General features: G+C 44.2%; 1 protein-coding gene across 5 annotated transcripts; it reads left to right on the forward strand.

Annotated features, from left to right (window-relative positions):
- The first annotated feature begins 368 nt into the window (after positions 1-368).
- On the forward strand, positions 369-26008 carry LOC141139121 (uncharacterized). 5 transcript variants are annotated; one of them, XM_073624939.1, is made up of 4 exons: positions 369-491; positions 16238-16328; positions 17372-17472; positions 22728-26008. In XM_073624939.1, exons 2-4 carry the CDS (start codon positions 16267-16269, stop codon positions 23699-23701), a joined length of 1137 nt encoding a protein of 378 aa, XP_073481040.1. In that variant the 5' UTR covers positions 369-491; positions 16238-16266; the 3' UTR covers positions 23702-26008. The 5 variants fall into 5 exon arrangements, with proteins under 5 accessions (XP_073481040.1, XP_073481042.1, XP_073481043.1 ...); XM_073624941.1 differs by having other exon boundaries at positions 369-463; positions 16241-16328; XM_073624942.1 differs by having other exon boundaries at positions 374-491; positions 16241-16328.
- The last annotated feature ends 1199 nt before the right edge of the window (positions 26009-27207 follow it).

The following is a 27207-nucleotide window of genomic DNA, read 5'->3' on the forward strand; positions in this document are numbered from 1 at the left end:
AAACTAGAAGAAAATTTTATATAAAGAACGAATAAACTGGGGATGTTTTTTACATAACAAATGAAAAACAAAGGCAATGTCAAAAAAAAAAAAATTGCTTTTTATTTTAGCCCATGTTATATGTGGCCACATTTTACTGTGTTGTGATGCATATAATTCAGAGGATTGTATATTTTGTGCAGGCAGGCAGCTGTGGCCTAGCAGTCGCCTTGTGCTCTGTCTATCAGGCGGTGTATTGTTGCTCAGAGTGTACATCAGCCTCAGGTTAATGGATATTTGTATTCATTTATTCAGGCAGGAGAGTCCAGGAAAACTACATCTCCCAGAATGCCTCAGCCAGGCAGGGCTTTGTTCAGGAACTGGCTCCTGGGTTGGGTGGTTCTTCCTTCTCTGGCACATGCACAAGTCAGTGTCCCCTGTGCCTCTGGAGACCCCCCAGACCCAGGAGCCCCACGTCCCCCCTGTGAGTGCCTCTGGGGTGTGTAGGGCAGGTGAGGAAGGGGGATTCATGCAATGTGTGCAGAGGAGAGGAGGGGGGGGCTGCAGATCCTGCATGGGAGAGGAGGGGAGGGGGGAATTAACCAATGCAGCCCCAGAGAGCAGTGCAAGGTGTCTGATTGGCAGCCTGCCATGTTTCTTTATACAATGTTGTCCTTTGTGTTTGTTATTTGTTGCCCTTTGTATTTGTTATTTGTTGCTCTTTGTATTTGTTATTTGTTGATCTTTGCATTTGTTATTTATTGCCCTTTTGCATTTGTTATTTGTTGCCCTTTGTATTTGTTATTTGTTGCCCTTTGTATTTGTTATTTGTTGCCCTTTGTATTTATTATTTGTTGCTCTTTGTATTTGTTATTTGTTTTGAAATATAAACAAAGTATCAAGTGCAATGAGATGTGCAAAGTGTGCAAATGTGAGGTAGCCAATCAGCATCTGAGTGCACTGCATTACCTGTTAGTGGATAACTGCTGTGGTCACATGTGCTCATGTCTCTGTTTTATCCTATGGCCAACTACTGCTGCGTCTGCATGCGAAAATGTGTGTTGCGTTTAGTTGCGTAGGAAAAAAAAAAAAAGCAGGACACATATTAGTTCAGGGCCGCACAGATCGGCAGATTTTCCGCACCTTAGCGCGTCTAAGCGATTTTTGAGTCGCTGCAAAACGCGGGACACATTTGTGATGCCGTTATCTCTTTGTGGCACCCTAAATGTGGTGTGATTTTGTTTGCCGTGCAAACAAAATTGCGCAATGTGCGTCGCCCCCAAAAGAAGTTCCAGGACTTCTGTTGGGGTGACGTGCGGCACGCAATTTTTGTTTGAGTAATTGCAACACAGCAAAATTGCACCGTATTTAGGGCACCATTAAGATATAATCGCATGGCAAAGGCGCCCCACGTTTCGCTGCAATTCTGCGCGCTGTTTAAAATGTCAAATCGGCGTGTTCAGGTGGCATTCATTTCAAAGGCACTTAAAAATGTGGTTGGGATTCTGCCGCCATTGTCCCTCAACAAATCGCCGTGCAATTGCGCAAGCCCAATCGCGTGATGCCCAAAAGAAGTCACCCAATTTTTTTTTGGGTGACACACGTCGCACATTTTGGTTTGCGCAATTTATCACGGCAGATTTGCACTGTGTTTTTACCGGAACGCGTTGATGTGCGATTTGACCATTTTAACAGTGCTTTTAGAAATTGCGGTGAGTACACCTAAAGCCCTAAAAGCATTTTTTGTCCCGTGTGAATGAACCCTAAACTCAGCTTTTTTTCTGCCCATATGAATGAGCCCTAAACGCAGGATTTTTTTTTCTGCCTGTGTCAATGAGCCCTGAACGCAGCAAATTTTTTCTGCCCGCGTGAATGAGCCCTAAACGCAGCGTTTTTTTCTGCCCGTGTGAATGAGCCCTAAACGCAGCGTTTTTTTTCTGCCCATATGAATGAGCCCTAAACGCAGGATTTTTTTCTGCCCGTGTGAATGAGCCCTGAACGCAGCCTTTTTTTCTGCCTGTAAGAATGAGCCCTAAATGCAGGATTTTTTTTTTTGCCCGTATGAATGATCCCTAAACGCAGGATTTTTTTTTTTTTTGCCCGTATGAATGATCCCTAAACGCAGGATTTTTTTTTTTTTTGCCCGTATGAATGAGCCTTAAATGCAGATTTTTTTTCTGCCTATGTGAATAAGCCCTAAACGCAGCTTTTTTTTCTGCCCGTGTAAATGAGCCCTAAATGCAGATTTTTTTCTGCTTGTGTGAATGAGCCCTACATGCAGATTTTTTCTGCCCGTGTGAATGAGCTCCAGCTTTGACAGCAAGAACCTTTCTTTCATGCAGAAAATACACATTTAAACTTAAACAGCATTGTTTTTGCCTGTGTGAATGACCCCTAAACGCTGTACGCATTTAAACCCATCTAAACACAAGTACGTTAGGCACATATTTTATGCAGGATCTTCTGCTAGCTCTGCCAGCAAGAACCTGCATTCCGTGCAGAAGATACACATACAGTGGTGAAAAAAATTATTTGATCCCCTGCAGATTTAGTAAGTTTGCCCACAAAGAAATGAAGGATCTATAATTTTTGTTTTTTTAATTTTTAGGTGTATTTAACAGTTTTAGCCCCGGAAGATTTGACCCCCTTCCTGACCAGAGCACTTTTTGCGATTCGGCACTGCGTCGCTTTAACTGACAATTGCGCGGTCGTGCGGCGTTGCACCCAAACAAAATTGACGTCTTTTTTTTCCCCACACAAATAGAGCTTTCTTTTGGTGGTATTTGATCACCTCTGCAGTTTTTATTTTTTGCGCTATAAACAAAAAAAGAGCAACAATTTTGAAAAGAAACACAATATTTTTTACTTTTTGCTATAATAAATATCCCCCAAAAATATATAAACAAAACATTTTTTTTTCCTCAGTTTAGGCCGATATGTATTCTTCTACATATTTGTGGTAAAAAAAAATCGCAATAAGCGTATATTGATTGGTTTGCACAAAAGTTATAGCATCTACAAAATAGGGGCTAGTTTTATGGCTTTTTTTATTAATAATTTTTTTTTTACTAGTAATAGCGGTGGGACTGTGACATTATGGCGGACACGTCGGACAATTTTCACACATTTTTGGGACCATTGGCATTTTTACAGCGATCAGTGCTATAAAATTGTAATGATTACTGTAAAAATGTCATTGGCAGTGAAGGGGTTAATCACTAGGGGGCGATCAAGGGGTTAATGTGTTCCCTGATGTGTGTTCTAACTGAAGGGGGGAGGGGACTGTGCAGGGGAGATGACAGATCGCTGTTCATACTCTTTATGAACGGACAATCTGACTGTTCTCCCCTCAGAGAACGGGAAACTGTTTGTTTACACACACAGATCCCAATTCTTGGTGTGCCCTGAGGGATCGCAGGAACCCAGCGGTGATCGCGACCACCGGGCCCTCGTATCGGCTCCGGCAGCGCGCACGTGCCCCTAGTGGCCGTCTATGTTACAGACGTAACATGATGGCGATTCGCGCAGCCGAGCCATGTTGCCGCAGTACAACTGTGGCAGCTGGTCAGCAAGCAGTTAAACCACTTCTGGACCGGCTCACGCCGATATACGTCGGCACTTTGCAGAGGGATATGGTTGGTATGGCAGCAGCTAGCTACCATAACCCCGGTATCCTTTTCTTCAGTGAGCGGTCTGGTTTCAGATAAAAGTGGTCTCTGCGGCGGTTTCACCGCAAGATCACTTCTATCGACAGTGGGAGAGGACACCCCCCCTCCTGCCGCTCTCCGTGCCCTCCGCCGCTTACCAGAGTGGTCGGTAGTGGCGGAGGCGATCGGATCCTCTCCCTAGTCTGACATGGAGACGAATGAGGGGAAGGTGGCCCCCACCCGTCTCCATATCATTGCAGGGGGAAGCGACGTCAAAACGTCACTTCCGCCCAATGCTCTCAAAGGGACATTTTTTTTATTTATTTAAAAAAAAAATTACATTTTTTTTTTTTACTTTTATTGCATTTTAGTGTAAATATGAGATCTGAGGTCTTTTTGACCCCAGATCTCATATTTAAGAGGTCCTGTCATGCTTTTTTTCTACAAGGGATGTTTACATTCCTTGTAATAGGAATAAAAGTGACCCTTTTTTTTTTTAAAGAACAGTGTAAAAATAAAAGGTAAAACAAATAAGAAAAAAAAAAATGTTTTTAAACGTTCCCCGTCCTGACGAGTTTGCGCGCAGAAGCGAACGCATACATGAGTAGCGCCCGCATATGAAAACGGTGTTCAAAACACACATGTGAGGTATCGCTGCGATCGTTCGAGTGAGAGTAATAATTCTAGCCCTAGACATTTTCTGTATGCAACCTGTAGAATTTTTTTAAACGTCACCTTTGGAGATTTGTAAGGGTAAAAGTTTGTCGCCATTCCATGAGCGGGAGCAACTTTGAAGTGTGACATGTTGAGTATCAATTTACTTGGCGTAACATTATCTTTCACAATCTAAAAAAAAATTGGGCTAACTTTACTGTTGTCTTATTTTTTAATTAAAAAATTGAATTTTTTCAAAAAAAAAAGTGCGCTTGTAAGACCGCTGCGCAAATACGTTGTGACAAAAAGTATTGCAACAACCGCCTTTTTTTTCTCTAGGGAATTCTCTAGGGGAAAAAAATATAATGTTTGGGGGTTCTAAGTAATTTTCTATAAAAAAAAAAAAAAAATCTGTTTTTAACTTGTAAACACCAAATCTCAGAAAGAGGCTCGGTCCTTAAAGCGGTTGTATAACCGCTGTCTTTTTTTTTTTTTTTTTATACCTGCAAGGGAAAAGGCATAATGAGCTAGTATGCACCGCATACTAGCTCATTATGAGATACTTACCTTAGAATGAGGCGCCGGCATCTCACCCTGTCCACGCCGAGGGAGCTGACATCTCCCCTCGGCGTGTCTTCCGGGTATCGCGGCTCCGGCGCTGTGAGTGGCCGGAGCCGCGATGTCGTCACTCCCGAGCATGCACGCGGGAGACTTCTGCCCGGCAAGCTCCGGAGTTTGCCGGACTGTCAGCTGAGAGTCCCCTGTGCGCATGCGCCGCTGCAGTCAGCGGCTCATTGCGAGGGGAATATCTCCTAAACCTTACAGGTTTAGGAGATATTTTTTTTACCTACAGGTAAGCCTTATTATAGGCTTACCTGTAGGTAAAAGTTACAAATAAAGGTATACAACCACTTTAAGTGATTAATCTCTTCCCGCCCGCACTATAGCCGAATGACGGCTACAGCACGTGCCTCAATTGCCGGGGGGGCGTCAATAGCGGGCTCTGTGATCACTGCGTCAATTAGACTCGGCTGATCACAGATCAGAGTAAGGAGCCGGCCCCTTACCACGTTATCAGCTGTCAGCCAATGACAGCTAGTCACGTGATGTAAACAAAATATCGGTAATCGGCTTTTACATTTCCCTCATGCTGACAGCGTGAGAGGAAAAAAAAGCTGATCACAGGCCTCTGACAGAGGCACATCTGTCCTGAACAGGGAGAGGCCCTGCTGCTATGCAGTGCCCTCCAGTACCACCTGCCAGTGCCAACTACAGATGCATACCAGTGCCACCTATCAATGCCCACCAGTGCCACCTATCAGCGTCCACCAGTGCTGACAACCAGTGCCTCATCTTCAGTGCAATCTATTAGTGTCACCTACCAGTGCCCATCAATGCCCATCAGTGCAGCCTCATCAGTGCCCATCAGTGTAGCCTCATGCCTCATCAGCACACATCAATGTGTTTTCAAAATTTTATAACAAACTATGAAACAGTTTTTTTTTTGTTTTTTTTACTGTCCTTTTTCATTTTTTTAAAAAAAACTATAAAACCCAGCAGTGATTAAATACCACCAAAAGAAAGCTCTATTTTTGTGAAAAAAATTATAAAAAAATGTAATTTGGGTAGCATTGCATGACCGCACAATTTTCATCCAAAGTGTGACAGCGCTGAAAGCTGAAAATTGACCTGCGCAGGAAGGGGATTTAAGTGCCCAGTAAGCAAGTGGTTAAAGAGAACCTGTCACCAAAAAGAAAAATGGTAAAAATCTTAAGTCTTGAGCCCCCACATACACGCATGTACAAATGTAAACGCATGCATTGGGACCACCTAGACATGATAGAATTGATTGTGATAAACATGCTACATATAGCCGTACACGCTGGAGTGAGAGCAATAGTTCTAGCACCAGACCTCCTGCGCAATGCTAAACTGATGACCATTAGAGGCTTTTAAAGCACCGCATATGGAAAATATAGGGTACTAAAGTTTTTTGGCATTTCATGGGGACACACAAAGTTGGACATGCTGGGTACCTGTTTACTTGTACACAGCCTCATATTTTTTGTATATCAGAAGTAGGAATGAGCTTCGAGTTCGGGTCGAACCTCACCTGCATCGCAGCCTTGTGTAGTGTGTTGAGGCGGCGGCGGAAAGATAGACAGAGAGACAGTGTCATTTGATTTCAGTTAGATAGAGTAGGCAGGCGAGTCAGTTAGCTGCACTTACAGTGTATTGTGTATATATATATGCATCCTAGGTATTGTGTGTGTGTGTGTGTGTGTATATACACTGTATTCAGTTTAGCTAGATTCGTTCCTGTTATTCTCTTCCTGCTGACACGCAGGCAGGTGTTTTTACAGTATTTACAGCTACCTGAAGAAAATTGCTGGTGTTCTTCTGATCCTATTATCTGCAGTATTTACAGTAATGCCTCGTTTTCACTGAGCGGTTCAGATCGGTTTGGTACGGTATGCTATTTTGAGTGTTTCCATTATGAAAGCGGGTCCTGCTTCAGATGTGGGGCCATAGAAAATGGTACGGTTCGGTTAGGGTGGAGCTACGATACATTCCACTGATTGGCGGACGTGTGACGCCATGCTAGGCATTTTTTCTAAACCCATGTATGGCCCCTGGCGTTCCCACTTGCAGTGGAAATGCTCACCTGAATAGGCCAAACCATTCTAGGCCTTCCAAACTGTACCGACCCTAACCGATCCGCTCAGTGGAAACGAGGCATTAGTGTAGTGCGTCCTCTGCACAGTGTGCACCTAAAGCTACCTGAAGAAAATTGGTGGTGTTCTTCTGATCCTATTAGTACCGCAGTCAGCTGCAGTATTTACAGTTAGTGTAGTGCATCCCCTGAACAGTGTGCACCTAAAGCTACCTGAAGAAAATTGGTGGTGTTCTTCTGATCCTATTAGTACCGCAGCCAGCTGCAGTATTTACAGTTAGTGTAGTGCGTTCTCTGCACAGTGTGCACCTAAAGCTACCTGAAGAAAATTGGTGTTGTTCTGATCCTATTAATACCACAGGCAGGCAGCTACAGTATTTACAGTTAGTGTACTGTGTCCTCTGCGTTTTGAAGGCTCTGGTGATGGTACCCAGCTAGAGGAAAGCAGTAACGTGAGCCCAGACAGAAGGGGTGCCCAAGAAGGACAGCAATCTGGCAGTCATGTTCCCCCAGCTGCAGCATACTGCCAGGTTTGCTCCAGTGATGAGAAGGGAGGGGATGATGAGGTCACTGACTCCACGTGGGTGTCTGATAGGAGAGAGGAGGAGGCACATCTCCAACGAGGCAGGATGCCCTCCAGGGGCCAGCTTAAGGGCAGCACACTGACTGAATCACACCGCAGAGCTCCGCCTGTGCAGGGCGCTGCTGTCTCTGCGCTTTATTCCAAAAGTTCTTTGGTGTGGGCCTTTTTTGAGACAAGTGCATCAGATCCCACCGCTGCTATTTGCAACATATGTCTCAAGCGTATCTCGCGTGGCCAAAACATCTCCCGCTTGGGCACCACATGCTTGGCCAGACATATGTTGACCTGCCATGCAGTTCGTTGGCAAGCGTACCTAAAAGACCCACACCAAAGAACAAAGCAAACCTCTCCTTGCTCCTCATCAGCTGGGGTCTCCAACCCCACTATACCTTCAGTCCTCTCTGAAACCTGCACTGAGAGGAATGAAGGTGTAGAATTAGGTGTGTCACAGCCAAGTACTTGCGGGCAATCTGCTATTGGTACACCGACGTCAGATTGTACCAGGCAAATTTCCCTGCCCCAGCTGCTGCACCGCCAAAAGAAGTACGCTCCCAGCCATCCACATGCCCAGCACTTGAATGCTAGCTTGGCTAAATTGCTAGCACTTCAACTGCTGCCTTTTCAGTTGGTAGACTCTGCCCCCTTCCGTGAGTTTGTAAAATGTGCGGTTCCTCAGTGGCAGGTTCCCAAACGCCACTTTTTCTCACGGAAGGTGATTCCGGCTCTCTACCGGCATGTGGAAGGCAATGTCTTGGCCTCGCTGGACAGGGCGGTCAGCGGTAAGGTGCATATTACCGCTGACGTTACCTATCCTTCACCGCACACTGGGTGGCTCTTCTGGCAACTGGGAAGGATGCAGTACAGGGTGCAGGAGTGTTGGAGGTTGTTCCGCCACCACGCCTCCAAATTTCTACTAGTGGTGATTCTGACACACCTCTCTCCTCCACCCCCTCCACTTCTTCTTCCTCCATGGCCTCTTCCTGTGCTGATTTGTTCTCGGAACCAGCGGTGCTCCATAGGCATTCAAGGGGCTACGCAAGCACGCAGGCAAAAAGATGCCATGCGGTGCTTGAGCTGGTGTGCTTGGGGGACAGGAGCCACACTGGGGCAGAGATTCTGTCAGCTCTGCAGGGGCAGGTTCAGAGGTGGTAGATACCATGCCAGCTTAAGGCAGGTATGGTGGTTTGCGACAATGGCGCCAACCTCCTCTCCGCCCTCCTAAAGGGACAACTGAACCATGTGCCCTGTTTGGCTCATGTCCTTAACAGGATGTCCTGAGGCAGGACAGGAAAGGCTGTGTGCATTTCTGCAGGTCATATAATGCCAGTGCTTGGCTGGATGACCTCCAAAAGTAATTTAACCTGCCCAAGAACCGCCTAATGTGTGACATGCCCACCAGGTGGAACTCAACGTTGGCCATGCTGCAGCGGCTGCACGCGCAGCAGAGGGCCCTCCATGAGTACCTATGTGACTATGGCATCAGGACAGGGTCAGGGGACCTTGGTTTTTTTCCCCACGCCAATGGGCTATGATCAGGGATGCATGCACTGTCCTGTCACCATTTGAGGAGGCCACGAGGATGGTGAGCAGTGACAGTGCATGCATCAGTGACACTCTCCCTCTTGTCCACCTGTTGGAGCACACGCTGCATGAAATAATGAACAGGGCACTAGAGACAGAACAAAGGGAGGAAGAGGAGGACTTCCTTACCTCTCAAGGCCCCCTTTATCTAGACAATGTTCCTGCGTGCCTGCTGATCACACAGGAAGAGGACAAGGAGAAGGATTGTGTCAGCATGGAGGTGGAGCCTGGCACTCAGCATCAGCAGCAGTCTTCAAGGGATCATTTACAGTCCAAAGTAACCCATGTACTTCTTGTACGTGGCTGGGAGGAGGTGGCTGCAGATCGTGTCGTCCTTAGTGACCTAGAGAACTCTGGATCGAATACCTCAGCAAACCTACGCTGCATGGTCTCCCTGATCCTGCAAAGCCTGCGGAAGGATCCTCGTATTCGTGGTATCAAGGGGAGGGATGATTACTGGCTGGCAACCCTCCTTGATCCATGTTACAAGGGTAAGGTTGCGTCGCAGAGGGAGCAGTGGATGAAACATCTTTGGGAGGTTTTGCAGAAAGGTTTGTGCAACGCGTTTCCAGAGCCTGGGAGGTTACAATTTCCTGGTCCTCCTGGACAACGTGTTGCTGGGGCTTTGGTCAGTCACAGAAGGTGGCCAATGCTTTCAGACAATTTTTTAGTCCACAGCCCCAAGGTCTGATCGGTTCCAGCAACCATCGCCAGCATCTGATTCACATGGTGCAGGACTACCAAGGGGCAAGATCAGACTTGGACAGCTTTCCCACTGAAAATCCTCTGGGTTACTGGGTCTTGAAGATGGATCACTGGCCAGAGCTTGCACAGTATGCAATTATGCTACTGGCCTGTCCTGCATCCAGCGTTCTTTCGGAACGCACATTCAGTGCTGCTGGAGGCTTTGTAACTGATCACAGGGTGCGTCTGTCCACCGGCTATGTCGATTGGCTGACCTTCATAAAAATGAATCAGTCCTGGATCACCAGCTAATAAGCACCTGATGCTGATGTAACCGATTGATTTTTTTTTAATGTGAGATCCCTTCAAGACTGGCTATGCTGATGCTGAGTGACTATCCTGTCACAATCCTCTTCCTCCTCAATTTTCATGCTGATAGCTTGTAAGAACATTTTTGGTTCTGGGCACCGCCACCAGTTGCCAATGCCCAATTTTTCTGCCCCTGTTTAACAGGGGCATATAATTACAATTTTTGATGCAATACTATGCAGCAGGGCTCATTCCTGTGCTCCAACTTTAGCATCTGTGAGGTGTTGCAGTGTTGTGGCAATATTTCTGCCCCTGTTTAACAGGGGCATGACATTACAATTCTTGATCTAATATTTCACAGCAGTGCCCATTCCTGCGCCCACCAAGAGTCACTGTGAGGGGTTGCAGTGTTGTGACACCAGCATCAGTGCCCAAGGCCCAATTTTTCAGTCCCTGTTCAACAATGGCATGTAATTACAATTCTTGTTCTAATATTTCACAGCAGGGCCCTTTCCTGCGCCCACCAAGAGTAACTGTGAGGGCTTACAGTCTTGTGGCAACACCAAAACCTAAGGCCCCAATTTCTGCAGAGTATATAGGGCAGGCCCCTACTTTCAAACATCCAACTTACAAACGACTCCAACTTGCAAACGGAAGGAGACAAGAGGAAGTGAGATGAAATCTACCCCTAGGAAGGGAAATTCTCTCCTGTAAGAGTTAATATGGGAAAAACGTGTCTCCTCTTCACTGATGCTTTATCACCAATCCTTGTTTCACTAAAAACCCCAAATTTTCAAAAAACATTTTTCATTATAACAGAAAGTGAGGTGAAATCTTCTGAAGAGGTGCACAGACAGCAAAACAAATGTTACAGGGGTGATAACCCTTCCCTATGTTTTCCAAAAAGCTTAAAAACAGATTTTTGGCTGGAGCTACACTTTAAAAATGTACCAGTTCAAAATTACAAACAGATTCTACTTAACAACAAACCTACAGTCCCTGTCTTGTTTGCACCGCCTGTATACTGCTGTTCAGAGTATATAGGGCCTGGGGACCCCACGCCTTTCCTTTTTTTAATTTGGGTGTGGGGTTCCCCTTAATATCCATACAAGACCCAAAGGGCCTGGTAATGGACTGGGGGGGGGGGGTACCCATGCCGTTTGTCTCACTGATTTTCATCCATATTGCCGAACCCAACATTACATTAAAGCCGTAAGCAGTTTTAAATGACTTTTATTCCTTTAAAAAAATGTCATTTTGTGTAGGGACTGTTCTAAGCATGGGAAACAAGCGCCAATTTACAGGCATACTATAGACACCCCCCAGGTACGATATATAAAGGAATATTTCACTTTTTTTTTCACTTTAAGCATCAAATCACTGCTCCCGAAAAAATGGCCCTTTTTAAAACTTTTATTTGCATTGATACATGTCCCATGGGGCAGGACCCGGGTCCCCAAACCATTTTTAGGACAATAACTTGCATATTAGCCTTTAAAATTAGCACTTTTGATTTTGATCGTTCAAGTCCCATAGACTTTAATGGGGTTTTAAAGTTCGCGCAAACTTTCGGTCCGTTCTCAGGTTCTGGTGTGAACCGAATCGGGAGGTGTTCAACTCATCCCTAATCAGAAGCATATTTTACTGATGTACACTGCAGAAGTTACTGATTTACACTGGTCTGTTAACACTAGGACTCATGCAGCAGTGACCAGGAGCACTGTTGCTGGCTATACCACCAATCTGGTGGCGATTGGAAACACTTTTGCTGGCGGCACCAGTCTGGGGACATTGGGGACACTGTGACTGTTGCGACATTGATTGAGGACACTGTGACTGTTGTGACATTGGGGACACTGTGACTGGGGTGACATTGATAGGGGACATGGTGATGTTGATTGGGGACACTGTGATTGGTGTAATGGTAATCGGGGACACTGTGACTGGGGTGACGTTGATCGGGGGCACTGTGATTGGTGTGACATTGATCGGGGGCACTGTAGCTGGTGTGACATTGATAGGGGACACTGTGACTGGTGTGGCATTGATAGGGGACACTGTGACTAGTGTGACATTGATAGGGGACACTGCAACTGTTGTGATGTTGATCAGGACACTGTGACTGTTGTGATGTTGATCGAGGACACTGAGACTTGAGTGACATTGATAGGGGGCACTGCAACTGGTATGCCATTGATCGGGGGCACTGTGGCTGGTGTGACATTGATAGGGGGCACTGTGGCTGGTGTGACATTGATAGGGGACACTGCAACTGGTGTGACGCTGATTGGGGACACGGTCACTGTTGTGACATTGATCAGGGACACTGTGACTGTTGTGACATTGGGGACACATTGATTGGGGACATGTGACTAGTGTGACAGTAATGGGGGACACTGCGACTGTTGTGAACGTAATCGGGGACACTGTGACTGGTGTGACGTTGATCGTGGACACTGTTACTGTTGTGATATTGATCAGGGATACTGTGACTGGTGTGACATTGATAGGGGACACTGTGACCTGTGTGACATTGATTGGGGACACTGTGGCTGGTGTGACATTGATAGGGGATACTGTGACTATTGTGATGGTATTCGGGATCACTGTGACTGGTGTGGCCATGATAGGGAACACTGTGACTGGTGTGATGTTGATTGAGGACACTGTGACTTGAGTGACATTGATAGGGGACACTACAACTGGTATGACATTAATCGGGGGCACTTTTTAACTGGTGTGACATTGATAAGGGACATGTTGACATTGATCGGGGACACTGTGATTGGTGTGATGGTAATCAGGACACTGTGACTGTTGTGACTTTGATCAGGGACACTGTGACTGGTGTGATATTTAATAGGGGACACTGTGACTGGTGTAACATTGATAGGGGACACTGTGACTGGGGTGACATTGATAGGGGACATGGTGATGTTGATCGGGGACACTGTGATTGGTGTAATGGTAATCAGGGACACTGTGACTAGTGTGACATTGATAGGGGACACTGCAACTGTTGTGATGGTAATCGGGGACACTGTGACTAGTGTGACATTGATATGGGACACTGTAACTGGTGTGATGTTGATTGAGGACACTGTGACTTGAGTGACATTGATAGGGGACACTGCAACTGGAATGACATTAATCAGGGACACTTCGACTGGTGTGACATTCATAGGGGACATGGTGACGTTGATTGGGGACACTATGACTCGTGTGGCATTGATAGGGGACACTGTGACTAATGTGATATTGATAGGGGACACTGTGACTAGTGTGAAATTGATAGGGGACACTGTGACTGGTGTGACGTTGACTGAGGACGCTGTGACTTGAGTGACATTGATAGGGGACACTGCAACTGGTATGACATTAATTGGGGACACGTTGACTGGTGTGACATTGATAAGGGACATGCTGACGTTGGTTGGGACACTGTGACTGGTGTGGCATTGATAGTGGACACTGTGACTAGTGTGACATTGATAGGGGACACTGCAACTGTTGTGATGTTGATCAGGACACTGTGACTGTTGTGATGTTGATCGAGGACACTGAGACTTGAGTGACATTGATAGGGGACACTGCAACTGGTATGCCATTGATCGGGGACACTGTGACTGGTGTGACATTGATAGGGGACATGGTGACATTGATCACATGGTCACACTGTGATACTGTGACTGGTGTGACATTAATAGGGGACATGGTGACATTGATTGGGAACACTGTGACTGTTGTGATGGTAATCAGGGACACTGTGACTGGTGTGACATTGATAGGGGACACTGTGACCTGTGTGACATTGATGAGGGACACTGTGACCTGTGTGACATTGATGAGGGACACTGTGACATTGATTGGGGACACTGTAGCTGGTGTGACATTGATAGGAGACACTGTGACTGGTGTGATGTTGATCGGGGGAACTGTGACTGGTGTGACATTGATAGAGGGCACTGTGACTTGTGTGACATTGAAAGGGGACACTGTGACCTATGTGACATTGATAGGGAACACTGCAACTGGTGTGACATTGATAGGGGACACTGTGACTGGTGTGACATTGATAGGGGACACTGTGACTGGTGTGACATTGATAGGGGACACTGTGACTGGTGTGATGTTGATTGGGAATACTGTGACTGGTGTGACGTTGATAGGGGACACTGTGACTGGTGTGACATTGATATGGGACACTGTGACTGGTGTGACATTGATTGGGGACACTGTGACTAGCTGCATTTGTATGTCACTAAAGGACAATATATAAAAAAGTGTACCGCGCTAGATCATAAAACTAAACGAACAGCAACGACAAAACTATGAGATATCATCATAGAAAAGGAACTATAAATACAAAAAGCCGCACTTATTCAAATGAAACCAGAAAAACGTGTCTGAATAGTGATCCAGTGATTGGAACAATACAAGTGAAATAATGATATAGTGACATGGAAACATATAGTAATGATACATGTGAATAAAATGTCTCTAGTAGAATAAAGTGCAGTCTTGAATACACAAAAAAATGATACTGTGGGGTAGAAAAAAGTTCCAGCAGAATGGAATATTCCAAAGCTTTTCAACAACCACCAAAGGACTAGGAGTTAAAGTGGGGTTCCACCCAAATTTTTAACAATATCTGTATGTATTCTCTTCCTTGCCTAGATGCTGACATGCCGTTTAAAAAAATTTAAATCACCGTAATTACCTTTTATTTTTCTATTCTTCTTTGCACTTCCTGGTTCTCCTCCCATGGGAGTAGGCGTGTTTCTAGCCTCTCCCAGACTCCTGGGAGCTAGTCTCAGGCTTCCCAGGATGCCACTGAGCATGTGCGGGAATAAGCGGTGAATGCTGGGAGCACAGCATTCACCACATCCAGGAAATAAATGCTTGTGGGCTTCAAATGCCCACAATGAAGATGGAAACCGCCTGCAGTGAATAATATAAGTTATTCTTTCCGACGAAATCTGACACAGGCGGACATATTACACACAATATGTGAGTATGTGATGCTGAGAAGAAAAGTTTGTGAATTAACTCAAAAAAAAAAAAAACGATAGATAGGTGGACCCCCGCTTTAACAGTGTGCTGGTCACTCTGTGAGTGGGAACGCTTACCAGAAGATGTAGACCTCCTATAATAGCGAGGTCATAGGCGCTTTCAGATATAGTCCTCTGCAGGGGTGCTTGCAGATCTTTGGATGAAATTTGGGCACTAGCTGGAGATCATAGATTCCGGTCTGCGACTGCCAGTGAGCTCCGGAGGCGAGGCCTACTTTCTGAACCTGCAGAGGGCTATATCTGAAAGCGCCTATGACCTCGCTATTATAGGAGGTCTACATCTTCTGGCAAGAGTTCCCAATCACAAAGTGACCAGCACACGGTTAACTCCTATTCCTTTGGTGGTTGAAAAGCTTTGGAATATACCATTATGCTGGAACTTTTTTCTACACCTCAGAATCTTTTTTTTCCTGTATTGAAGACTGCACTTTTTTCCACTACAGACATTTATTCAAATATGTATCATGCCTATATGTTTTCAAGTACCCCTGTCACTACATCATTTCACTTGTATTGTTCCGATCACTATTCAGACACGTTTTTCTGGTTTCATTTGAATAAGCGTGTTTTTTTGTATTTATATGTCACTAAAGGATCCAGCAGTGATTTGAGATTTAAAAGAAGGAACCACATCGGGAGGGCACATCCACCCGACACTCCAGGAAGTGTCAAAATACTCAAGTAGGATAGAGGGAAGGTAAGAGAGACAGAACGCCATAAAGATGTGTAAGTATGATCCCTCTGCCATTATTATTTATTTTCAGATCTGATATGGTATCTTTAACCACATACTTCACAAAGTGGAAATTCACATAGGTTTGAGTTTTTGATAAAAACCTGACCTGTACTGGGATTCTCCTCCAAATAATACTTTTTACTCCTTTAGTGAGTAGATTTAGATTGCAGGCTTTTTGGGTTCAGCCATTTTTTTTTCTACTTTTATCAAATACATAATAATTAACTACTACACAACTGATGGGACTGGTGTAAATGCCTCCAGTGATGCTATTAGCAGTGTACAATCCATGGTAATAACAGACCACCTCCCTTTCAGCAGGATTTCCACCTATGACTGGGTGAAGGATGGCGGGGGTGTCACCTTGTGAGATCCTGGACGACAGTTCGTCTGACTCCGATGTCTGCTGGTAAGTGGCTGCATCTAAAGAGAACCGGTTACAGGGACCATCTACAATAAAAGGACAATGACACATACAGGAACACATAGGTGGACTCCTAAAAAATATATACTGATCGGCCTCGCATCCCAAACCTATCCCTGACCTATCCACGGGGAGTCTTCCAACTCGCTCATCAGCATGACAAGCAAAATCTATCCCACTTTTCTGGCAGGCTGACCTCACATCTATGGCACACACGCGTTTAGCCACTTAGTTACTAAAGGGATGTATGGGAATGGGTGGGTTGAATGGCATGGATATGTGGATGGATGACTGGATAGGTTGGATAGATGGATGGAAAATAATCCCTGTCTGGCAGGCTGACCTCACAACTATGGCAAACACAGATTTCGCTACCCAGTCTATAAAGGGATGGATGGGAGTAGATGGATGAGTTGATAATCTTTGTCTGGCAGGCTGACCTCACATATATGCAAAACATGAGCTTAGCCACTTAGTCACTAAAGGGATGGATGGAACTGGGTGGTTTGAATGGAATAGATAGGGGGATGGAGGGATGAACGGATGCCATTTACTGAACCCTCTCATGATTCACAATATACAGTTGGGGGTCAGACAGCCAGCACTCCCTGTGCTTCCAGTGTAGATGGTGGCTGAGTATTGTGATCAGGCAGGAAGTGAAGGAGGCGCTTTCTGCCCAGCACCCCTCAGAAGTTAAAACCAGGAGACATCAGGACATCAGATCAAATCCCTCCCACATCTCACCTGTCATAGAAATGAGCCGTGTCTTCATCACAGCTTCCCCCCATTTCACCATCCCACCCACATCTAGTATAAAAGGGACCCACATCTCTTTCTTATGCATGTGCTCAGCACTGTGGCTTAGTGGTTAGCACATTTGCCTTGCAGTACTGGGGTCATATGTTCAAATCCCAGCCAGGACTGGGGTCATGGGTTAAAATCCCAGCCAAGACACTGCCTGCATGGAGTTTTCATGTACAGCATGTCTGCTTCCGCTTCATACCGATTTTTTTTTTTTTTTTTTTAAGGTTGGGCCCTGCGGATTTGCAGCACCTTTCCGAAATCAAATCAGAAGATATCTGGCATGTGTATTCTCCTACAAGCACTTTCAACAGAAAGCTAAGTACAGGTAAGTTCACTTTCTTGCTCTGGATTTGGGCATTAAAATAAAGGCACTTGTCTATGATGGTAGGTGCAGTTTAAAGCGGTATTAAACCCAACAGCAAACATTTATTATAATGCAGCTTACCAATTCTTAGATGTGACGGCTGCATTCGTTCTCTTTTTTAGGCTTTATTTCTTCTATTTTTGCCTTGTGATCTGGCCAGTAAGTCTGTTGTTTTTCAAAAGAACAAGCTCTCCTTCAAATATAACATTTTAGGAATGGGGCAAACCATTTAACGTTGGCGGGTGCTTACAATGATCAGTTTTTGTAAAACCTTTATCCTAAAAAGAACAGTATCTTGGCGTTTGGTGGAAGCAGCAGGTGGTAATGACGGGGCCCCAGGTCAAACTATGCCTCTGATCTATATGCATCAGAGCTAAACATCCAGTGTGCATGGGGCCTAAGCTTGCAAGCTTAAAGTGTCATAAAAAAAATATTGCCTAATCTTAAAAAATGCAATGCAACACTCCCCCTATCTATGTCACATGCAGTAAGTCTTGTCTGTTACTAAATGCTGCTACTTTTCAGGGTAGATTGATGCTGACCAAGTGTCATGGACCCTCCTTCTGGACATACATCACATAGCTGCCCTGGACTCACAGAAGGCGGCTGCAGAGAATGGGGTTATGTTGCACCTTTCTCTGCAGCATTAGAATGCAAATTGCGTAACTGCGCTCTGTGTGACCACTTAAAAAAATAAATAACTATACATAAAAAATCAAAAACCTCATGTGACAATTCAATTCATAAATCTGCTTATTATTATAATCATACAAGATTTGTATAGCCCCAACAGTTTACGCAGTGCTTTACAATATAACAAGGGACAGTACAATTACAACACTTGCCAATACAGAAGCAATAGGAGGACCCTGCTCATGGAGCTGCTCATGAAGCCTTCTAAAGGGAGGGGAAGGTGGTACAAAAGGTAATACCTGTGGGGTGGAGGTGGGGTAGGTTTCCCTGAATAAATGAGTTTCAAGGATCGTCTAAAGGCGAACAGGGTAGGAGCTGACCGGACATACAGGGGTAGGGAGTTCCAGAGGATGGGAGAGACTCTAATGAAGTCCTGGAGGTGAGCAAGGGAGGAGGTAATAAGGGTGCTAGAGAGCAGGAGGTCTTGTGAGGAGCGGAGAGGACGATTTGGGTGATATCTGCAGGTGAGGTTGGTGATGTAGCCGGGGGCGATGTTGTGGATGGCCTTGTATGTTGTGATTAGTATTTTGAATTTTATACGATGGAGTAGGGGAAGCCAGTTAAGGGATTGGCAGAGAGAAGCAGCAGTCACGGATCGGTTAGTAAGGTATATTAGTCTAGCAGCAGCATTCACAATAGACTGAAGGGGGATAGCCTGTGTAAGGGTAAGCCATTGAGGAGAGAGTTGCAGTAGTCAAGGCGGGAAATAACCAAGGAGTAAAAACGTTGTTTTTTTGGTGTTGTTAGTCAGGAAGGGCAGAATTCTGAAAATGGTGCAGAGGTTAAGGCCGGGGGTGTTCAGCTCATCCCTAACTGCCACAAATTTGTGGCAAGTTATACTTGCTATCTGGGAAGATACACTGATTTGAACAGGTTCCATTGAAAAGAATGGCTTTAAAGTCCAACAACGCATGACAAACCACACAAGTGCGACTGGAGCACAAGTTCCAATGTGCGACCAAATCTTCTCTGTGATCAAACTGCACCACATGGCCTCTCCTAAGTACTCGCCACGACTCAAGTAGATGCAAAACATAACACAGCGGCATGTCCACTGTTCCAGACACACATTCCTCTCAAGCCTGACAAAGATCCTCTCCAGCTATGCACGAGTTAATCCTCCTTCCTCTAATGGTCCAGTCCCATCCGCCTCTCTCATACAGACGTACCGACAGAAAAGAGAAGTGCTGATTAATGTTAAGAGTTTAAAACCCTTAAAATTTATTCAGCCATTCATATAAAATACACTTAGAATAGGTGAGTGTCAGCCAAACACTAAAGGATCTGCACTCAAACACTATTAGCATTGTCGGCTCTGGCCGTGTCTCAGAGCCACAAGCGAACAGGCTGTGCAGGGTGATGTCACGTTCCAGACCACACCTTACGTGTTTCGACTGTAACACATGAGGTGTGGTCTGGAATGCTCAGGCTGGAGAGGAATGTGTGTACTGGAACAGTTGGACATACCGCTTTGAGCGTGACACATTTATTATTTGAATGGTTATTTTGTTGTGCATCTTCATGGGTCATGGTGAGTACTTGGAGTGTTCAGGGAGAGGTCACATGGTGCTGTGCAATCACACAGAAGATTTATTTGCACATTGAAACTTACTCTTTTTTTTCACCCCAGCATTTTTTCTTAAATTTACAGCTAACACACAGTGTTTGTGCTTTTATTTATTGCCACAATACACTTTAGATGAATTCTGGACATTTTCCTGGACTCGTATATAAAGTAGATGTCACATGAGGGTTTTATTCATTCGTTCATTCATTTATATATTTATGTACAATTATTGATTCATTTTTACTTTTGTATGTCACATGCGGTTTTTGATTTTAATTTTTTTTGTATAGTTATTTATTTATTAAAGTCGTCACCCAGAGTGCAGTTACACATTTTGGAGCTTTTAGGTAATTTGTCTTTTAGTAACTGCAGCTGATATTCTGGTGGTTGATTAGGTACTCCAGTTAGGCACAAATCCCCTTTTTCATGTTTTGAGGTTTTTATTCCTGTCTGTGCCCCCATTAGGGAGATTCACCCTCTTTATTTCCCCTGTTTACTATTACAAGAATGAAAGTGAAAGAAAATCCCAAATTATGGGTTGTCACCAGAACAGGGACAGAGAGGAAATCTTCCAATGGGGACAACCATGGATTTCCTCACTTTGGAGGAATGTCGTCCTACTTGTTTTGGCTATGGGACAGAAAGCAAAAGAAAATCTCCTGAATTGGACATTAATAGTAAAAGAAAAAAAAATCAGACAGGGCTTATAACTCTTCCTTACTCTCTTCAAAATAAAAAAGGGCCTTGACTTTAGTTCTACTTTAAAGACCCACCAAGGTCTTTGAAAGACCCATCAATAGGTTTTCCTTTAGTTCTACTTTAAAGACCTACAGAGGTCTTTTAAATACCCATCAAATGGATTGCCTTTAGTTCTACTTTAAGGAATCACCAAGTTGTTTTAAAGACCCACTAATGGGTGGACTTGTTCGGTCATGCGACAGTTCTGGGTTGAGATCTTTAAGATGGCCTCAACTTTACTAAATCAAAATCTGGAAACTGATCAAGGAATCTCTCTACTGAACCATTATACTCTTGATTCTAGTAGAGCTCAGACAAAATTATTACAGCAATTAATTACAGCCTCTAAGCAAACCATAGTGAAGGGCCTGGAGGACCGGTACACTTTTTACGCTTGAGACAAAAATAGGATGACCCAAGCCATGATTCATAGTAAAAACCATGCTACTATGCTAGACACAATCCCTAAACACCGCAAAGTTTGACAGCCATGGGTCGACCACTTTTTACCACCTGGCTTTGACTCCTCTCTTCTTCAACCTTGACACTTTGGTGTATGTTGAGGCTGTGTAAAGAAATGTGGTCTGGTTTGAGTGTCTGACCTCCTCCTTTTTCTCCCTTTTTATTCTTTTTTTCACTTTTTCCTCTTTTGTTTCCTCTCTATTTTTTTTCTTCTTTTCCATGATTTCTTGAAGTATGTTGTTAGGGGGTTTTCCCCTGTGACTCATTTATTCCATATGTCACTGATTATCCCTCTCGCATTATATTTCCAACTACATGTTTGTCTATACGCATGTAATGATGGACTTGGGCCCTTGTTCTTTCCCCACTTAAGACTAACTGTTTTCTTTGTAAGACAATATTGTTCTGTTAGCCTTTATTTTCAATTGTTGTTTCAATATTTATGGTCTTTGCATATCTTTTATGACCACATGCGTATTGAGCGCTATTGTTATTATGCACATTTTGCAATATTTTCAATAAAAATATTGGGAAAAAAAAGACCCACTAATGGTCTTGCCTTTAGATCTACTTTTAAGACCCACCAAAGGGTTTTCCTTAAGTTCTATTTAAAGACCCACCAACATTTTAGAACAGAGGATGAAGAACCATGACATCAAATGATCCCAGGGAAAAAGGTATGCATGCAGATTTCTTTTAAACCAAAAAGGTGCAAGGGACCAGAATGTGAGAAAGAAAAAACACTTATATTGGGCCTTAAAACAAATCTGTGCTGGTTCAGGGCGATAACTACATGTACCTTTCTTTAATTCCCCTGCCACTCTGTTCAGCTCCACAAAAATGTTGTGACAGTGTTATTAAAGTGACAACCATTGCAACCCTTCCTTACTCTACTAAAAAGTGACCCCCTGTCACTGAGAACAATCAGAGACACAGTCCCCATTCTATTCAGTACTTGTCCACAGTAATACCGAGTTTATATAATTAATCTCAAATCCAATCTCTGGTCCATATTGGTGGAACAAGGTCACTCAGGCCACCTCTAATCTATACAAGAGGACATTCCAAGACCACCCCTAATCTTCACCAAAACCATTCCTGTAAACATATATTTTACAGGTAACTCTCCAAAGCCTTATTGCAAACCACCAAGTTTTTTATTAAGCTTTTGGATGAATAGTATAAAGACTAAAGGTCACAAATTCCACTTACTGGTCTACAGGCCCAGTAGATCATGACTGCTCAAGCCAAAAAAAAAGTTTGACTGGAGCTGGACTTTAAAGCCTATCTAAATGTAAACCCCTCACCCACCCCTGCCAACCCTGCTAAAATACTCATTTTAACTCACCTGAGATCACTGTCATGTGATCGCCCACGGTGCCTTGGGAGTATAGACAGGTGAACCAGCAATGTAGACCAGGCCCATCATTGACTGGTTTTGTTGCCACCCCATCATGAATGTATCACACTGCTTAGAAACCTGAGAGGGACCCACCACTAGACAGTCAGTGGGAAGTGTTCATGTCATGCAGGCAGTGAAGTGGATGACATGAAGAAAAACCCTCCCACTCTGAACTGAGGAAAAGAGAATACTTGGTCAAGTGACCAAGGATTTAGGCAAATAGAGAGGCATTTTAATATATTTTTTAAAGCTAGTGATTTGATTGGAGGAAGGTGGGGGTTAAAGGGTAATGGATGGATGGGGTTCCCACAGGTCAGCTTTATTGTTCTTATTCTACATGTTTCCATTCAACAGGTGAAGAAGTAACAAATGCTGAACTATATGAAGACATTCACATCATCGACACCCATGAGTCTGCAACTCAATCAAAGTTTAACCATCGACCCTCAGAAAGCAATCGAGGCCGCAGGGCCTATAGGCCTCGGACTTCTGATAGAACTTCCCCAGAAAAATCCGTTGCAAGGGAGAGAAGCACTATAGATTCAGCGGGGAACATCACCTTAATGACTGAGACCATCTACAAATGTAACAAGTGTGACAAGACTTTCTACACCCGCTCCGGCTATCGCAAGCACCAGAAAAACCATGCTGAGGATGACAGGAACATCTGCTCTGAGTGTGGCGAAGCCTTCGAAGACCGGACTAGTTTCAATCTGCACAAGGAGGTCCACTTGAAGGATAAACCCTGGGCTTGCACTGTATGCAAAAAACGCTTCCGGCTACAGTCACACCTGGCAAAACATGAGAGGACCCACACGGGACAAAGACCTTACATCTGTAAGGTATGTGGGAACTCCTTTAGTCAAAGCTCCAACCTTGCCACTCATATGAAGACCCACTTTGCAGGAAAGTCCTACATGCCCAAAAACAGTGGCCAGTCATTTAGTTCCGATACTCAGGTGGTTTCAAATAGGACGGTAAAAACGGAGGGGAGGGTTTTTACTTGTTCAGAATGCGGGAAAGAATTCAGAAGAAATGCCCACTTGGCTTCTCACCAAAGAATCCACTCGAGAGAGAGGCCTTATTCCTGCTCTCATTGCAACAAGTCCTTCAGGAGCAAGTCCAACCTCATCTTACATCAGAGAGTTCATACGGGGGATCAGCCATATGATTGCGTCCAATGCGACAGGAGGTTCAGCAGTGGCTCCAGTTGCCCCAGACACGAGAAGAGGCATTCAGGGCGAAAATCCTTTCCATGTGGAGGCTGTGGCCTAGACTTTAGCAGTTGTGATAGTTATACCAACCACTCATGTGTTCTCATTAGTTAAATTGTTCCCAGTATGTGTGGCTTCCAGACCAGGATATTATAGTGCTTCTCAATCCAAAACATTTTTTTTCTACAGTTTTTGGTGGAGTAGGAAAAGGTTAAAATTCCTCTCCATTTATTTGTTGCCATCTTTGTCTCACTGCAGCAGGAGTCCCCATTAGATTAACCTTTGCCTACTTGTTTTGGTGACAACTCCTAAATTTTGTATTTCTAGTCATTTTCTGCCTCTATGGCAGTTGGTCACCAGGACAAATAGAAAGGGTTAATCTACTGAGTGGAGACACAGACAGCAATCCAAACTTGACATGGACTCTAACCCTTCCCTATTCTAATAAATACTAAAAACCAACTTTAAAAAAAAAAAAAAAAAGTTTTGACTCTACATACACTTTAACACAATCCCATTGTTTGAAGAGGACCCATCACTTACCTAACAGCAGGAGTACATTCTATCTAGTATGCTTCCATCATATGTTTTATGACTCTCCTTTCCCATGCTTGTTCAGTAGTAGAGTTTGAGGAACCTATAACATGTTTAGTGTATTCTAAATATACACATGAAAGCAGTTAGCTTAAAGTGTTGTTTCAGCCAAAACCTTTTTAATTGTTTTTAGATATAGTGGAGAAGGATTTTACTTGGTCTTTTTCATCGCTCCTTAAAGAGGTTGTAAACCCATGTTTTTTTTTTTTTTTTTTAAATAACAAACATGTCATACTTCCCTCCACTGTGCAGTTTGTTTTGCACAGAGTGGCCCCCGGTCCTCCTCTTCTGGGGTCCCTCAGCGGCGCTGGTGGCTCCTCCCCGCATCGAGTGTCCATGTTGGTGAAACGCTCTCCTTGGTGGACACCCGTGCTGTCGCGTTCGCGAGTCCCGCATCTGTGTCCATTCACACAGAATGCAGGACTTCGGCCCCGCGGTGCCATGTCATTGGATTTGATTGACAGCAGCGGGAGCCAATGGCTGCACTGCTATCAATCTATCCAATCAGGACATGAGACACCAGCTACAGATGGTGTGCTCTTTCCCAGCCGGAAGATGACAGCATGCAGGTAAGGAAAACGGGGGGGGGGGGGGTGCAGCACTACAAAAGGTTTTTTCACCTTAATGCATAGAATGCATTAGGGTGAAAAACCATGAGGGTATACAACCCCTTTAAGAGAGATTTACCTTCATTTCTTGTCCTGTTGATAATGCTTTCACTAAACAGGATGTGAGAATATCTGCAACAGGGGGACAATAGAAGTGCCGATGGGTTCTAGCCATTCCCCGCTTAGAAAAGAAATAAATTAAAAATCTTTCTGTTTTACTTTTGGTGATTTTCCGTCATTTCCAGTCTGGTGAAATCATTCTCCCCAGGAAATGGGGGGAAATCTCTCTAACAGAGCCCTGCATAGCAGCAAAACCCAAAAGATGTTCTAATCCTTCTCCACTCTACGAGGTGTGACCATTTAATTTCTGGAATGGACTGTAAAAAAATGTTTGTGCAGGATCATTGTCATGGTGGAAAATCCACTTGTCATGCTAGACTTACAATCTTTTCATCTGAACAGTTTGCAGTAACCTTTTCATAATTTCCAAGTGACAATGAAGTAACAATGTTGGTTGACCATTGTACCATGCTCTTTGAACTGGTAGTGAATTATTCCCCTTGCGATCCAAAAAAAAAAAAAAAAAAAAAACACCAGCATGAGCATACAAGGGTTTGCACTCTGTCCAGATTTGCCTCTATACTTTGCTTTTTTTGGCTGTCCACTTTTTGCGTCATCGTGGACATCTTCCTGCCCCTCCTTAAACTGCCTATGCCATTCAGAAACACTTGATTTCATCATGGAATGTTCACCACGACCTTGTTGAAACATATCTAAAGTTTAATTTGCAGGTTTGTCAATTTTCACCCAAAATGTTATGTTAATCTGTTGTTCCAGTTTCCTGTCACTCATTTTCGGCCAAGAGCGCAACACACACACACACACGTGTTATTTATTCTACCACTGCGTAAACACTGAGTAAACTGGTCTGCGACCCAGGTGAGTGCAAGTTAAAGAACACGCATGAACGTGAATGGATGTGAGACTCGCCACCATAGTGCTATGCCACAGGCATTTCAAGAATTAAATTGTCGCACCGATAAAACTAAAAAAAAGGTAATTATTTTCATTATCAATAAAGTAAGAGAGTTTTAGAATCTGTCAGGCTTTTTTATGTTATCTGTAGTAACATTGGGGAAATATCTCCTAATTTCCCATCCTAGTGAAAATATTGTCACTAAACAGGTACACAAAAGGAATTAAAACACTTTTCATCCTTGGAGTGGGTCTGTCTGCTTTTAAGTGCTGTCCATGTGCCTGCTGGGAAGATTTTGTTCCTTTGTTTTCTTAATTTTTTTCTGTTCATTGAAGGACATACTATGGGTTAGTATACTTTTAGGTATCCCCTTGCCCCGGTTTGTATTACACAGGTCTCCCTTGGAGGTGCGGGTTCTCTAGGGCGGCCAATAACCACCCCCCTCCCCCACACACAGCACTTTGCGCTGCTCTGCTTGTTAGCTTCCCAGAGACTTTCCTTCAAGGAGTGTGGACCACTGGATGGCCTTAATTGCTGTACATGGTCAGGTTTTTGCCTTGGCCATGCTTTTCCATGGTCTATTGGATTCTCTTTCCCTGGTCCGTGCCTTTCTCCAGGGGGTTAAGTATGTTGTTCTACCTGCAAGGCCTCCACTGCTGCTGTGGGATCTGATTGTGTTGGCCCTGTAACAGCCTTCTTTCAAAAATATCTAGAAATTCCCTCCATTGACCCTCTTGAAAAGGGGGTTTCCTGGTGGTTATCACTTGGTGTGGAAGGTCTCTCAATTAGTGGTTCTTTCTTGTAAACAATCTTTTTTGGTGCTGCACTAGGCAGTGCTGGATTTAGGCATTGGGAGGCCCAAGGCACTTCAAGTTCAGGGGCCACTCCCCTCAACATAGAACTGAAATTATATTACAGGATTCTGGACACAGAGTCAACTTCACTGCTACACTAGGTGCAAGACACGTAGAGAAGGAAGGTCCTCTACTCTCTGCTGATTTCATCCAGCACTCTGCTATGTCATTGTGGCCAAATTCTGATCCAGGGCCATGCCTGTCCCGAATTTGACCAATCTCATAATTTTGGGTAAAACTAGCAAACAAAGTTTTAACCTATTTGAGATTGTGGAGTGTCGGAATTTGCCCCTTGACCCAATCGGGGTCAAGCAGGGGAGTAAGCTTCTCTCCCATTTTTCTCACTGGTCATTAACTTCACTCCCACATGTTGGGGTCGTGGCAATTGCCTGACATTTTTTCCAACATTTTTCAAACTTTTCTTGAACCCTTGTCTCTCCCACTTGTTTCTTGTACACAAAGCAATACATTCTGCAACAGAGTCATGTTAAAGCAATCATCTCAAATACTAAAATATTATGGGAATAAATTGTAAAATTATGCGTTCTATTGTAAAACATCTGCCAGAAGACTTCATCCCTTTCGTTG

The sequence above is a fragment of the Aquarana catesbeiana genome, linkage group LG04, assembly GCF_042186555.1.
Source record: "Aquarana catesbeiana isolate 2022-GZ linkage group LG04, ASM4218655v1, whole genome shotgun sequence".
In the NCBI taxonomy this organism is placed as follows: Eukaryota; Metazoa; Chordata; class Amphibia; order Anura; family Ranidae; genus Aquarana; species Aquarana catesbeiana.